The sequence below is a fragment of the Urocitellus parryii genome, chromosome 3 (genome assembly GCF_045843805.1).
Source record: "Urocitellus parryii isolate mUroPar1 chromosome 3, mUroPar1.hap1, whole genome shotgun sequence".
NCBI classification, from domain to species: domain Eukaryota; kingdom Metazoa; phylum Chordata; class Mammalia; order Rodentia; family Sciuridae; genus Urocitellus; species Urocitellus parryii.
In genome coordinates, this window is record NC_135533.1 from 215,693,678 (window position 1) to 215,708,815 (window position 15,138).

A 15,138-nucleotide genomic window follows, 5' to 3' on the forward strand; every position below is an offset into this window, starting at 1 on the left:
TAATGCAACATTTCAAACAATTAAAGTGAATTCCCCAAAGGCCACGATGAACAAAATAGCGATACGGTACAGAAGGGATCCGTTTGGTTGCGTTGGGCATCTGGGGAGACCGCAGGGTCTGAGAGTGAAGAATCGGGGCTGTTTGGGGCGCCCCCTGGGCTGGGCGCGGGGCCCCGCACCCGGAGGAGGGCAGACGGGGCGGGGCGGAATCAGGCCTCGCCTCCCTCCGCCGATCCTCCCAGCCCCTCCCCGGGGCCTCTCCCGGGCGCCCAGTCCCTTCCCAGGCAAATTCCGCGCCGCCTTTTCCCGCGGTCCGGACGGGGCCCAGCTGACGGGCCGCGTTGTTTACGGGCTCCAGCAGCCCTCGCTCCCGCCGCCCGCCCGCCGCCGTCAGCCCAGGTGCCCGCCCGCCTGTCTGCGCGCCCCTCTGTCCGCACGTCCCTCGGCCCCGGAGCCCGCCGATCGCGGTCCAGAGCGCACGGGGCCGAAATCCAGGAGGCCGGGGCGCAACTCGGAGCTTCTGGGCCTGAGATCGAGGGACCGGGCCCGAGCCGCTGTGGCTAGGGGATCGGGGCCGCCTCCTCCCCGCCGCGCCACCCTTTCTGTAGCGGCCCAAGCCGCGCGCACTCCCCGGCGCTGTCTCAGGGGCCTCTCTCGAGTGGGGGCTGCGGCAGACAGGCCACCGACGTGGAAGAGAAGGACTCGTAGCACCCCGCGCTTCTCCGGCGGCCGCCTCGGAGCATGACCCCCGCGGGCCGGCTCCGCGCGCTCTGATCCGCGGGGACCCCGCGCTCCCAGCAGCCATGGGCGCCGGGGGCCGGCGGGGGGCGGCGGCCGCGCCGCTGCTGATGGCCGTGGCCGCGCTGCTGGTGGGCGCCGCGGGCCACCTGTTCCCTGGAGAGGGTGAGTCTGGGGGCGCGGGAGTGGGCTGGGAGCACCGCGGTGGGGAGGGGTCCCCCGACTCAAACAGAGCCTCCGCTGGGGACTGAGAACCCTCCCACGAGAGGGGGCGGCGGTGGGGTGGCCGGGGCCGTCGCTCGGGCCCCGCAGGGGGGCGGGAGGCTGCTGACCTTGGCTTTTGCCCGCTGGGCTCGCGGCTCCGTGCCCCGTGTGCCCGAACCGGGCCTGAGGAACCTTGCCCCAGTGCCCGCCCTGCAGCCCGCGCCTCTCTGGAGCGCGCTTCTGAACTGCGTCTGGCCCCCTGTGAGCCCAGCCAGCTCGGGAGAGGCGACACGCGTCCTCTCTGGGTCCTCTCCGGAGAGTGGGGTCACTGGGTCGGGATAGCTGGGGACAGCCAGCCCAGCGCCCACGCAAGCCCATCTGGTTTGGAGCCCGAGCGCAGGGGGCCCCCCTCGGGGGTGACGCTTCTGGCTTCTCTGGGAGGGGAATTTTAGAAACCCACCGTCCTGGTTCCTTGGCTGTAGACCCGGGGCCGTCCGTGTTTACACTTCTGCTTCCAGATGTTCAGAGGCGACTCTAAACCTTTGGCAGCAGCAGTTCTAGTAGCCGTAGTGGCCGTTTTTCATCAAGATTATTATAATTAGTATCACCATATGCCACCGGGCTGCTCAATTTTATCTCTCTGGACGCTGGCTGTGCCCCTGGAGGCTGATACCGTTGTGCACCCATTTCAGGGAGCGGTAAACCCGCGCCCAGTCTGTGTGCAAAATTCCTTTGCTGTAGAGGGAGGATTTAAATCTCTGGGTCTGTCCCACCAGGCTGTGGACTACTCTGTCCCTTGTCTTTTGACTCCCAGACCCACTCCCACCCCTCAGTTCTGTCCTTGCTGAAGGGGTCCTTGACCTTGAGTGAGTCTCATGCTCTGGCATTCCTGGTGTCTCTCCTGGATGTCCCACTGTGGTGATGGAGGCAAACCCCAATCCCGATGTCCTCTTGGGGCTTGGTAGCAGGTGCTTTTCTGATTTGGGAACAAAAACTGAAGCATCACGTAAGAGAATATAGCTAGGGATTTTCCCCTCGGGGTCTGAAGTCCTTTTTAAAAATATCTGCTGAGTTACTGCTTCAGATTTCCCCCTAAGAGGTATTTAATCATGGAGAGGAAGGGGTGGGGGTGGAGGAACTGAGGCTCCTAAAATCCCTGATGGAAAATAAGTTCAATGAGGCATCAGTGGCCACGGAGTTGACCAACCCTGGTGACTGAGCGGATCTGCCGATTGCACAATGTCTATAAGCCCCAAGGGTCTGGTATGCAGTAGGTGCTCCATGAAGGGTGGCAGTTGGTTTGGGTTCTTGTTAAGAAAGTGCAAGCTGACTTGTGAGAAGTAGGCCAGTCTCTGTGTGTGTGCCTGTGCGCCTTTGCAGCGAGGTAGGTGTGGTTCCCTGCTCTTCTGTTCCTTGTAGCTTTGGTAATCGTGGATCTGTGCCTGGGCTTTCAGGGATCATCAGTGGATTTACCACTTCTTCGTATATTTACCATTTCCACAAGGACCAGGCCCTGGGTTGATGTGATTGGCATTTCTAGCTAGAGCAGTGCTTGGGGCGTAGTAGGTGTGCAGCAAATACCTGTGAGTGGGGCACCGGTGGGGGGGCCATCGGGGCGTGTGTGGCATATTGATCATTCAAGGAGCACCTTCTTCTGTGGAATATGTACGCGCTTCCCCGCGACCCCTGGAGGTGGGGTAGGTCTCGCCTCTTCACAGGCCTCCAGCCAGCAGGCTGCTGAGCTGGGGTAGAGCCCCCCTAAGCTGGTTCCCGGGCACTGGCTTCTTAGCAAACAGTTGTTCTTTTGGATCTGAGTCTCCCCACCTCTGCTTTGGGGTTTAATGGTTAACAAAATCCTATCCAATAAATGAGAGGGGATGCCTCTCGGAGGCGTGGGGAGGGGCGAGGAACTTTCCAGATCATTAATCTGCACTGCCAACCAATAGGGTGGAGTGTGGAGGGAAACCAGGTGACTTTGAAGAGAGGAAGGCTTTTCCCGAGGCATCCTGGGCAGCGGCGGTTCCTTCTCCCCTGGAGTCTTCGTCTCCTTCTCCATTTCCCTCTGGATCGCCAGCTCCCGCCTGAGGTTGCTCGTGAGCACCTCGGAGTCAGAAATGGAAGGCAATGTGGGATCAATTAAGATAGGAGCCCGCCGGGCGTTGGGAGGGGGGACCCAGTGAGCTGGTGAGGTGTGCCACCCTGGCTTCCCAGCGGCTCTTAGGCCACCTCCCTAGGAGGGTCCTCTCCTGGCAGTTATTCCTGACGCTTGCTTCTTTCCTTTCTTCTGTCCCTTCCCCTGACATTCATGGAGCTCATTGGGGTGAGCCCCTGGGGTACCCACCCTCCCCTCCTCCATTCCTATTTGGTTCCAGCAGGTCTTCTCACCTTGGCATGGGGGGTTGGTGATTCTTGGTTGTGGGGTCTGTCCCAGGCACTATAGGGAGTGGAGCGGCATCCCTGTTTCCACCCACCCCATGTGGATGGCGCCCCCTTTCCCCACTCATGGCGAGGAACGGTGGCACCGCCAACTGTCTGCAGACGCGCCCACAGCCCCTGGCTCTCTCCCTCTTTGTCCAGTCATCTCCATTCGCCCACAGCCCCTGTCTTTTTGGCCTCCCGGCTCTCAGCACCCCCTGGGTCCTGTTGCCCACCCCTGCCCCCTGGCCTCCCCTCCTCCCTGCCCTAGCTGGCCCTGATGCTCTGCTGTCTCACCTTACAGCTGCCTGGCAAGGTCTCTGCCACCTCCCCGTGGCTCTCAGAGGTGATCTCTCACCTCCCAGTCCCCCTCCTCTATCTTGACCTCAGCTCACCCCTGGGGTGACACTGCTCAGCCCCTCCTACTGGAGGCAGAACCTCCCCGCGCCTCCTCCCCCAGGGCCTGGCTTTCCCTGGTCTCTCTCCTGCCTGGGGCCGTTGTCCACCTCTCTTCCCCTTCCTCAGCCTGCTGTAAATGTGATTCACATCTAGTCGGTTCCTTCTTCTAGAACAGGACTCCTGCCCCCGTCTTTGCACACAGTTTTATTGGCACAGGGCCACGCTTGTTTATTTCCCATCTAGGGCCACTTGTGTGCCCTAACGGCAGAGCTAAATCGTTCCAACAACAAATTCACACATAGGCTCTTCCCTGAAGGAGCCTTCATGTGGACTGAACTTCTTAAAATGCTTTATGAAATCATGAGTTTATTTTTTCAGTGCTGAGGATGGAACCCAGGGCTTCCCGTGTGCCGGGCACGGGCTCTGCCCTGAGCTGCACTTCTTGGGAGTTGATCTGGACAGTTGATTAGTAGCTAGTGTGGTCCCTGGTACTGAAACCAAGTACCCGGGAATGTGACCCGTTTCTTTTACAGTGTAAACCAGGTCAGAGAAGTGCATGTTATCTGCCGGGCTGAGCAAATGGGTTCCAGGGTTGGGATCCCCCCCCAACCGTAGCAGTGTGTGCATCTGGGATTTACGGATTTCAACAGCCACGTCGGCATGGAGTGGGGATCTGTGCCATTGGCCTTACCTGTAGGACCTGGAGGGAAGTGGGGTGTGCCGTGAGCTTTTTTTCTCAGGACTCCTGTGTTAAGTACACATCCAGAAGTGGGGTGGTTTAGGTTTTGCAATTGGATCATATTATGTTTTATTAAACTCAGATAACGACTAGAAGTGCACATCTCCCTATATGTCTAGAGGTGTGTGTGTATAACATGCACACACTCACACGCACACACACACACACTCACACACAAGTGACATATAGGGAGTCAAACTAAGGCCCCCCTTCAACTCTTGGTCCTCCAAACCATCCATTCCTGACCTGGCAGGTAAATGGGATTAGTGTGTATCCTTTTAACCTTTGAAAATATTTATTTTTAAATCATCATACAGGAAACTGACTTTGGTGTATACCTTTATACATTGATGAAGGTGTGTGGCCACTCCTATAGTCGAGATGCAGGGTAGCCTCTCTGCTTCTCAGGTGTCCTGATGCCACCCTTATCATGACCCCACCCACCCAGCCCCTGCAACCACCCATCTGTTCTCCATCCTATAATTTGCTCTAGACTTAAAAAAAAAATCTTACATTTGAATGAATAGATTCTTAAAACTAAATTTTGACCCTGGACTCCCAGGCTCTGTTAAGTTGTCTACTTGCTAAACCTTTTTTGTAACCCTCAAGTGAATGCTCGTGACACATTTGTGGTCATTTAAGAATTTTGAAGCTGAGGACAAAGGAGGCGATCCTCTCCTGCCTTCCTTCAACCCTTGTGCTGTGGGTCTGTACAAGACCCTGTCTCAAAATAAAATTTAAAAAGGGTTGGGGATGTGGCTCAGTGGTTAAGCGCCCCTGGATTCAGTCCCTGGTACCAAAAAAAAAAAAAAAGACGTTTCATTCAGGCACAAGAGCTAGCGGTAGTTCTGCTGGCTGTGAGCTCCATGTTCTTGAAACAATGTATGTGAAATAAAGTGTCTTTCAACAGGAAAAAACCCACAAAGCAAGGTTATATAGTGATCTGTTGATGAAAGCCTTGCAAGCAGCTTGGAGGAAATCATACTTTGTATTTTTCCTGGGAAAATGGCTCAGTATTTGCCAATCCAGTGTCCCGGGGTGCGCCAGTCCGCCCCGGAGTGCGCATAGAACAGAACCACCGCCAACAAGGAGACTCAGCCCTAGGTGGTTTTTGCACACGTGGTTTAAAATTTGTGCACTTGAGCTTGTGGTTTCCCATTTAGAATCCTCTGGAACTCACATGCCCTTTTTTGCTGTATTTCCGCCGGTGGGCAGATCCTTGCTCACCTTTCAGAGAGTTCCCAAGATGGCACAGAATCCCCAGCCTGTGTTTCCTTGAGGAGGTCCCACTCTGCCAGGCGCGGTGGTGCATCTGTCTCCCCAGCTCCTTGGGTGTCGCTCAGTGGTCAGAGCACTTGCCCAGCGTGGGTGAGGCCCTGGGTTCCATCTCCAGCTCCCTAAAAAATCAAGAAAGAAAAGTCCAACTCTGGTGCCAGGGAGTGCCAACGTGGCTTTTGGGACTTCAAGATGAGCTCTTCCGAGGGGTCAAGTGCAGACTGGCCTGAAGTTCCAGTTGGAGTTCCAGTTGAACTTGTGATGATGAACTTTTCATTTCAAAGCCGGCTTTCCCCTTTAACTCCTTCAGCTGACGGAGTGTCCTCAGGTGTCCAGGGCAGCTCCTGGCGCAGGGCAGTACGGGCTCGTCCTCTTTTCTGTCCTTTGTGGAAACGTGGAAAACGGGTGCTTTCCAAATGCTGCTGGGTTGGTCAAGAGCATGCCGAGGTCCTGGTCCAATGGGAAGGGACCCGGGAGTGGAGAAGCCACTGCTCTGACTACTTTTCTGTGACTTCTGGTGTCACCCTGTCCCCAAGCTCGTACCCACTGTATCCTTCCGCAAGACCAGCAGAGGGATGTTCCCAAGCGTTTCTTTAGGTTCACCCGATGGCATTGTGTCGGTGCCGTCGGTTACCAGGGTCTTTTGGTCTTGGACCTCTGCAGTGCCTCTCTGGCCTCTCTTCCTGGACCTCTGTGTTTCCCTGGACGCACGGTCACCACCCTGCTGTCCGAGGGACATCTCCTTTCCTACTCTGATCCTTCCCTTCCTGCCAGCTACGTCCCTTGCCCCGGCCCCTAGGGTTGGCTTCCTTAGCTCCAGGGGCCACTGGTCCCTGTTCTGGGTGCCCTGCATGGCTGCGTGGACTTCCTGGGTCCAGCTGGGCTTCTCCCCTCCCTGCCTCTGCTTCTTCACTGACCCTGGCCGGAGGTCCCTTTCCTCCCTGGTGGCTTTGCTGTCTCTCTGGTCTTCTGCTGGTGTAGGCTTGACTTGTCGGAGTCCCCATTGTCCGCCTGTGGGGGAGGGTCCCAGCACACAGTCTCTGTGGATAAGAGTATCATGCTCTGACTGTGGAAGGCAGCCCGTGTCTGAGCTCTGTGCCATCTTTGCTGTGTGACTTTGTATAACCCACATTCCTCTCTGAGCCTCTGGGTTCTCTTTTTCCAAAAAAATTCTTCTCAGTGATCTACGCGGTGTTTTGTGTTGCACACCTCTGTCCTTCAGGGTATGTACTGCCCTCCGTGCGTGCTCCGCAGTTTCCAGGGGAGTCCATCTGTCCCACTATGGCTGCCCTGACTTCTTTTTAGGTATTGCAGATTGAACCCAGGGGCCCTTAACCACTGAGCCACATCCCCAGCCCTTTTTATGTTTTACTGTGGAGTAGGATCTCCCTAAGTTGATTAGGGCCTCACCAAGTTGCTGAGGCCGGCCTCAAACGTACAGTCCTCCTTCCTCGGCCTCTGAGCCACTGGGACCACAGGCGTGTGCCATCTGACTTCTGGATATGGCTTCCTGGTGTTACATGGTGGAATTTGCTTTTTAGGGCCTGTCTTTCCTGGTAGAGCCTGGATCCATGGACTTTGTGGGTCTCCTCTCCTTCCTTCTGACATTGTCTGCCGTCCCCCCAGGGAGAAGGAATTCTGGGAATGCCGTTGGCCTTGGGCCCCGGGCTTCTTTCCTCTTCCACGCCTCCCACCACTGCGGCTTCCTCCTTGCCGGTGCTTGGTTTGTTGGAAGGTTCCCCTTGGTACATCCTCTGAGAGTGAGGCTGCTGTGAGAAGGTTCCAGAAAGAGGATGTGGCTGCTGAAGGTCCACCTGTAGGTCACAGAGTGACTGTTTCCTTTTTCTGTCTTCTGGTTGCCCGTTGTTCGCATCCTGCTCTCCTCTCTTCCCAGGTACCCTCTGCCTGTTCCCCGAGGAGGTCGGCAGAGGGACCGTCCCCTCTGTTCATATATCATCCCTTCATTTGGGCTCACGGGCCATCCAGACTTTACAGAAGAGGAAAGAATGGAGGCTCAGAGATGGACATGTTTTGCTTAGGGCCACACAGCAAAGGTGAGGCAGAGCTGGGGTTTGAGCTTAAGTTCTCATCACCAAGTGCTCCAGACTGGGTGGCTTCAAGAATAGCGCTTTATCTTCTCACGGTTCTGGAGGCTGGAGGTCCCAGGACAAGGTGTCCGCAGAGTTGGTTTCTTGTGAAGTCTCTCTGCCCAAGTCCCTCTAGGGCTGCTCCTTGTCTCACCAGCATCCTCACCTCCCTGCGCTGGGCCAGAAGGTCCTCCAGCCCCTCCCACATCAGGCCCCTCCCACATCAGGCCCCTCCCACATCAGGCCCCTCCCACACCAGCCCCTCCCACCGCCAGCCCCAGTCCTTGGTCCCCAACCTCCATGGAGAAAGCATTGTGCCTTTTCCAAGGTGCTGGGGAGGAACCCGGGGCCTTGGGTGCCCTCCCCACGTGCCCACAGCCATGCTCCAGCTCACTTTCTGCCCTCAGCCACCCGGGACAGTTCCAGGACCACACTGCACATGAGAAGGCCAGTCTTCCTCCCTCCTTGTCGCTGGCTGCTCCTTTCCTGTCCCTGGAGATAACCAGAGTCACATTTTTTTTTTTTTTTTTTTGATGTGTGCGCCCGTGCGTACTTGTCTAGAGAGCAGTGTTTGTGTGTAGGAGCCAGTACATCTCTTTGCCTTTTCACGGAAGTGATACCGTGTCACCCAACCTGTCACCTGCTGTGCTTTGCTCTTAACGACACATCCTGGGATCTTTCCCTATCAACCATGGGGCAGCTTCCTGGTTTCTTTTGAGGCAGGGCCTCTCTAAGTTGCTGAGGCTGGCCTTGAACTTGCCATCCTCCTGCCTCAGCCTCCCAAGTAGCTGGGATGACAGGCACCACCCCTGAGCCGGGCTCCTGGTCTCTTCCTAGGGCAGCCCATCATGCCTGTGGCCCGGGGGCCCGAGCCTGTTCAAAACCATTTTTTAAATGGTCGAGCAAAGACTCAAATTTCTATTTCATCACCCATGAGAACTATGTCATTTGAATTGCCATCCCTCTTCCTCCTTGGAGGGTGCTGGGAGTGGAACCCAGAGTCTCACCCATGCTCGGCAAGTGTTCTGCCAGCAGGCTGCACCCCAGCCTGTGATGCCTCTCAGTACAGTTTTATTGGAGCACGGCCTTGGTCATTGGTTTACATCTTGCTCGTGGTGGCTATAAAGGGAGAATTCGGTAGCTGTGACTGAGATCGTAGCCGTCGTCACCCATAAAAGTGGAGACATTCTCGGACTCCTCTTAGGAGAAGCTGGTCAACCCCTGCATTATGTCACTGCAGCCGAGACCTGCAGATTCCTGGACCCCTCTGCCCGAGTTTCCAGTCCGTGAGGTCAGGGTGGGGGAGGAGGGGACAGGAGCACTGGCTTTTCTCATGGCTCCCAGGGATGCTGCAGGCCCAGGGGCGCCTGTTTGAGAACCACTGCGTGAGATGGACGGACCTCAGTTGAACTGACCAAGCCCCTGGTGATGGACAGCTACATGGCTTCTGGGTTTTGGCGTCACGGTCAGTGCCGGGTCGAACTTCTAAGATTGCTTCTCGGAACCCCCCCGAGGGGTCCGGAAGAATCTGCATTTATCAAGTTCCTGCCACCGGTCCCCTGGCCTCACCGCTCCCCTGCAGCCCCACTCAGGTGCCTAGGTCTCCGAGGGCCCACGGCGGGCTTCCCTGGGACATTTGCCATGATGTTTACGTAGCTCTCTTCCCTGTCATCTCCCTGCACCTGCTGTCCCACTTGCCAGTTCCAGGAAAGGGGATGCCCAGAAAGGTTAGATCACTCACCCCACGTCACACAGCTGCCAGAAGGCAAGTCTGATTCCCACCGGGCTCTCGGGCGTCGGGCCTGCGCAGTTCACGGTGGTGCTGACTCTGGGTTGAACGGGGTTTGACTCTGACGGCAGCGCATCAGTTTCCTGGGCTTTGCTCCCCTCCACTCCTGTTTAGCTGCAGCCTTATTTCCTTCCAGGCCCCCCTGTGTCCAGTGTGACCCCCAGTACACTGGGACGTCCAGCCAGTGTTTGTTGAATGAATACGGAAATGGTCTCCACGGGGCTCTCTGGCCGGCTGCAGGGCTTGCGCTAGAATCCGGTTTCTGGCGGTGGCTGCCTCTTCAGCTCGACACCTCTCCTTTGCAGAAGCAAAGAGATTTTAAGAGCGCGTAGAAAATCGTAAGGGTCTCTGACTCCCGTGTGCCTGGGACCAGGATTCTGAAGACACTGGGAATGGGCTGCATGGTTCAGGCTGGAGCACACGCGGCCAGGTCCCAGTTCTCGTCCACCCTGCGAGGGTTTTGTCACGTATGGCTGCGGCTTACCGACGAGGAAGCCGAGGCACACAGAGAGGTAGAGGGCGTAGCTCAGCCTCACGCCGCTGGCACGAGGCCAGGGTGGGACAAGAAGCCGCATCTGTAGGGCTTCCAGTGTCCCCTGGGACTGGTGTGGCTGGTGGCCCGGCACCTGAGCCCAAGGCTTGTTGGGGCAGGACCCCCCCCTGGATTTAGGAGGAAGCCGTTTTAAGACTGGAAAGAATTCAGAAAGGAACGTGTGGCCCCAGAACAGGTCACCAGGGAGCACGTGAAGAATGCTGCGACCCAGGAGCCAGGACACTCGGGGCGGGAGGCAGAGGCCTAAAGGCTCTCGGTTAGCATGGACACGTCCTCTCCTGTCCCCCCACCAGCACGGGGTCCCCTTAGCTGCTTTCTTGGTGGAGAGAGAAATCGGGGAAGACGAGGCACCTTCCTGGGCGGCTCTCATGCAGCCATTTCTCCTGGAAAATTCTCAGGTTCCTGGAAATTCCGGAGCAGCCCTGTCCACACCGTCCACTAGGACATTCTGCTTTGGTGGATCTGTGCCACGTGGCGGCCACTCAGCTCCTGAGCCCTGGAGCTGTAGGCGGTCGCTGAGACCGAAGTTGTGGTTTTACTTAATGAATTTAAATGTCAGCATCAACTTTTAAGTGACTTTAATTCATGTAAATATATATATAAAAAAATCAGTACTTGATTTTAACTAGGAAACTCCTGAGTGGGCTTGGAAGGACTTGGGTGTATGAATCTACAATTTCATAAAAGTCTACGTCTTCGGTGATGCCCTCTGTGAACTGTTCCCACAGAGGGAGCCTGCGAGGTGAAGCACGCTGCGTCTCCAAGGCCTCGGGTAGAACCGTCCCGTGGCCGAGCTCAGTGATCCCGATTTAGTGTTGATTACGTGTTCGGATAAATCAGGTCAAACGGAAGCCACGCCATTTCTTCTTGTATATTCTTTTCTTTTCTTTTTGTTCTTTCCGTGGTGCCGGGGATTGAATCCAGGGCCTTCCCCAATGCTGGGCAAGGTCTTTACTACTGAGCTACATCCCCAACCCAATCTCTGACTTCATAAAGAGAATTTCATATGTGGTTTGCACCACCCTGGCCATCCACGTGGAAAAACTATAGCTTATCATTGTCCTTGACTTTAAGATGAAACAGGCAGGTATGAATGATTCTTTTTCTAAAAAAAAAAAAAATTTTTAGTTGTAGATGGACACCATGCCTTTATTTTATTTATTTATTTTTATGTGGTGCTGAGGATCGAACCCAGGGCCTCGCTCGTGCCAGGCAAGCGCCTTAGCACGGAGCCCCAGCCCCATCAGTGGGTGATTCCTGTTGGACTGTGTGCTCCTCTTGTGCTCCTGGTGGCTCCACCTCCAGGAAGCCTGTCTTGATTGCCCCAGGCTGAGTCTGGGGCTTGCTTCATTCTCCTCTGGGCCCTGAAGCTGCCCCTGATGGTTTCCTTCTCGGTTGTGTGTGTATTTAAGAGACGAGGTCTCGCGGGGTTGCCCAGGCTGGTCCTTGACTCCCGGGCTCAAGCCATCCTCCTGCCTCAGCCTCCCCAGTGGCTGGACTACAGGTGCCATCCCTGGCTGGGTTCCATTTTAGGTGGATTTGGGGGGGTCACTTGGTAATTGCCGGGCTTTACCCTTAGGGACTGCCTGGGTCCTGTATCCTGCAACTGTACCGTCGGGTTCCACGTCCGCGGATTCAGCCAGCCACGGACTGGAAATATTAGAAAAACAAAAACGCAAACCATGTCTTTACGGAAACTCTGTGGACTTTCATCCTTGTCACAGTTCCCTCAACAACACAGCCTGACGACGACCTTTTCCGTGACATTTGCGTTCTCTTGGGTATTGGGTCATTCAGAGGCGGTTTAAAGTCCCCGGGAGGATGTACGTGGGTCTTGAGCTCATCACCTAAGGTCCTGGAGCCTCCGTGGATCTTGGTGTCCCCGGGGAGTCCTGGGACCACATCCTCAGGAACACAGAGGGGTGACAGTACTTTGGGCTCAGCAACGTCTGGAGTGGCCCGAGTGCTCAGGGACGTTGACTGTGAAGGAAGGGACAAGGACGATTCTGTCCCACAGATTTTCTCCAGGTTTTCATGGCATGAGAACGACGGCGTGGGTTCCCCCACTTCTGTCACCTTCACCGGCTTCTTCCTGGGGCGTGTTCTAGAAGGAACGGAGCTGGTGAAACCCGCCCGGCCGTTTGGGGCACAGCTGCTGCTGTTGCTGACAGGACTTGGAAAGGGGCTTGCCGTCCTCAGCTGCCCGCGCCACTCGGCTGGCCTCACGCTCCTGCGTGGAGCGGGCACCTCCTCTGGGGCTTCAGTGCGAGAACCAGTCCTCAGAGCTGAGCCCAGGTCCCCGACGTCACCATCATTTAACTGCCACCTGGGGCCTCCTGCCTCCTGCCCTGGACCCACACAGACACAGGGGCAGGGTTTGCTTCCCGCCCAAGGCACCAGGAGGCCGCGGAGACCCCTCCACCTGCGTCCGGCCTCCTCTGGGACTTTTCTTTCCCCACAGTCAATGGCCTCTTGTCTTTGCTAATCAGGGCGCAGAAGGCTCTAATGAGCTAAGGGCTAGATTCAGGAAGCGCAGCAATTCTTTACTGTCCTCTGCCGTGACGGCCACTCAGTCTTTGCTGATGACAATGTCAGCCTAGAACTCACCCCGCAGCCCCCGGGGGAAAGCCGTGTGTGGTGTCCAGGGTGCCCTCGGCGGTCCCCCAGAGCACCCCCACGTCCTCCAGCTCGGATTCCCCAGGCCCACAGCCCTGCTGGCGTGGCCTCGGCGGGTCCTGCTCTGGCCACCCCACACAGGCGGAATCGGACCCTTGTGTCCTTCCGTGTCTGGTTCTTGGCATGTGTCGAGGTTGCCTGTGGTGACATGTGCCGGAACGTCATTCCTTTTTCTGGCCCAGTGGCCTTCCTGCGTGGACAGACCACAACTGTTGATCCGCTGATCCCTGAGGGACTTTGCCTGCGAGTTCCTGGGTGGACGCGTGTTTCCGTCCCTAGGGCTGGAACCGCTGACCTGACCTTCTGTCCCCGGTCCGTTTCACGTTCTGGGAGCCGCCATCCCGTCCCCCAAAGCCGCTGCACCGCCCGCCACCCCCACTAGTCATGTGGGGTTCAGCTTCCCTGCCTCCGCCGAGCCCTGGGCGTCGCCTGTCTTTCCCGCGGTCTCCCTCCTGGTGACCAGGTGGCGGCTCACGTGGCTGCTTTCCAGAGTCCTGAAGCCTCGTGGCCAGTTAATTTTTGAATGTGCACTCGGGGGTGACTTGGGTTCTTCCTGATCGGGTGGGGACACATGCTCTTTGCATCCCCAGTGAGTGGAATAGAGAGTGTGACGTTCGGGTTCAGAGGTGTGGACGGGGGCGTCAGAGAGAAGACGGGATGCCCAGTTACAGGTGACCGACCGTCCAATGAACAACGGTGATCTATGAGGGTCAGGTATACCCCAAACATCGCCTGGGACATACTTATCCTAAAAATCCACGTCTTCCGCGAAATTCAGGTGGAATCGCTAAGTCTGGCCCTTCTGCCTGCCTCTGCTGGGCTGCGTGCCTTGGCTTTGCAGCTTGGAGCTGGGGCAGGGTGGGGATGGGGCCCCTTGGGCTCGATGCCTGTCAGTGTCTCTGTCTGTGACGCTGTTGATGTGACTGTGGCCGGGAGCCTCAGGCCTACCTGGGGGGCATGGCCCGGTGGGGCTGGCATTGGCCCCTTGAGGTGGCCTCCCAGCCTGGGCCTCCGTGACCTGCTGGGGTCAGAGCTGGAGCAGGGAGTCCCAGTCACTGGGTGCCGCGGCTTCCTCCCCAGGGCCCAGTGCCTGAGGGTGGGTCTCCCCTTATTTGCACTTGGCCTGTCTCCCCCAGAGCGCGGTCCAAGCACACGGCTTTCTTTTCCCCCCTTGTTGGCGTGTGCAGTGCCTTTGGAACTTGCCTTCCATCGTGGGCTGTTCTCAGGGTGGATTTGTAAGAGGACCTGCCACTTTTCTTTGGAACAGTCCGTTTGGCTCAGCGTCTTGGAGTAAAGCCGGAGCCGAGCCGTGCAGCCCAGGTGTGGGGGCCGTGTGGTGAGCGTGCCCTGGGTGTGTTGTGCCTGGGCAGCGAGGTGCTGCCTGTAGAGCTTGTGTGTGACGGATGCCAACTTACATGAAAGGGACCCAAGGAGAAGGGAGAGACCCGAGTAGGCATTCAGAGGAAGGGAAATCAGGGAAGCCCGCCTGGGGGAGGCGCATCTGACTGACTCTTGACGTTGACGGCCGGATTTAGAAACAGAGCTCAGGGCCTGGACAGAAGAGAGACGGGTGGAGAGATGGCAGTTGCCTGTCTTGGGGGGTACACCACCACGACACAGTGACGGGAACTGAGCACCTACTCCATGCCAGGCCCTGCCTGGGTCGTCCTGTCACGGAGGGGATCTTGGGGGCTTGGTGTGGCCTGGGGAGGGAAGTGCAAGGTTGTGGGGAGCCATGGAGGGCGTGGGAGCCTCCTCCTTCAGCAGAGTGAGCTCGCAGGGTGCCGCGTGCAGTGAGATCGGGTTCCCCGGGAGGTCGGCCCCACCCAGGTGAAAGGTGGTCAGGTCTTGACGGCTGGCCAGGAGGCCGCCGGGAGGCCGAGTCAGCTGGGCGGTGGGAATCCTGACAAAACACACACGCCGCCTCCCCGCCCACTCCAGGTGGGCACCCCGTCCCGCAGGCCACTTCCTGATGCACCTGCCGGCCGCCCCACCCTCCGGCACCTGCCCGGGTGCAGTCCTGGAGGCCTGTTGTCTTCACTGTGGCCAGGCCACGGGGTGGGGCTCCTGGCAGGGCAGCCGGAGGCGCTGCTTCTCTGCCTTTTGAAGGCTGTGGTTCCAGCCCGGGCACTGGTCAGCGGAGCCTCTCGTCCAGGGTCGAGGCAGAGTTTGGAGCGCGGGACCCAAGTCAGGTGCCCAGGAGGCTGGCGCTTTTCAATCCTTCACCTTTAAATGTATTTTTTTTTTAACAAATTATTTCAGT

The 15,138-nt window shown here is 57.3% G+C and overlaps 1 protein-coding gene across 1 annotated transcript in view; it reads left to right on the plus strand.

Annotated features, from left to right (window-relative positions):
* The first annotated feature begins 326 nt into the window (after nucleotides 1-326).
* Insr (insulin receptor) overlaps nucleotides 327-15,138 on the plus strand; it is a 113,438-nt gene continuing 98,626 nt past the window's right edge. Inside the window, 1 exon segment of the mRNA XM_077796592.1 lies at nucleotides 327-903. Within this exon segment, the coding sequence (XP_077652718.1) occupies nucleotides 804-903 (100 nt within the window). The 5' untranslated portion in view covers nucleotides 327-803.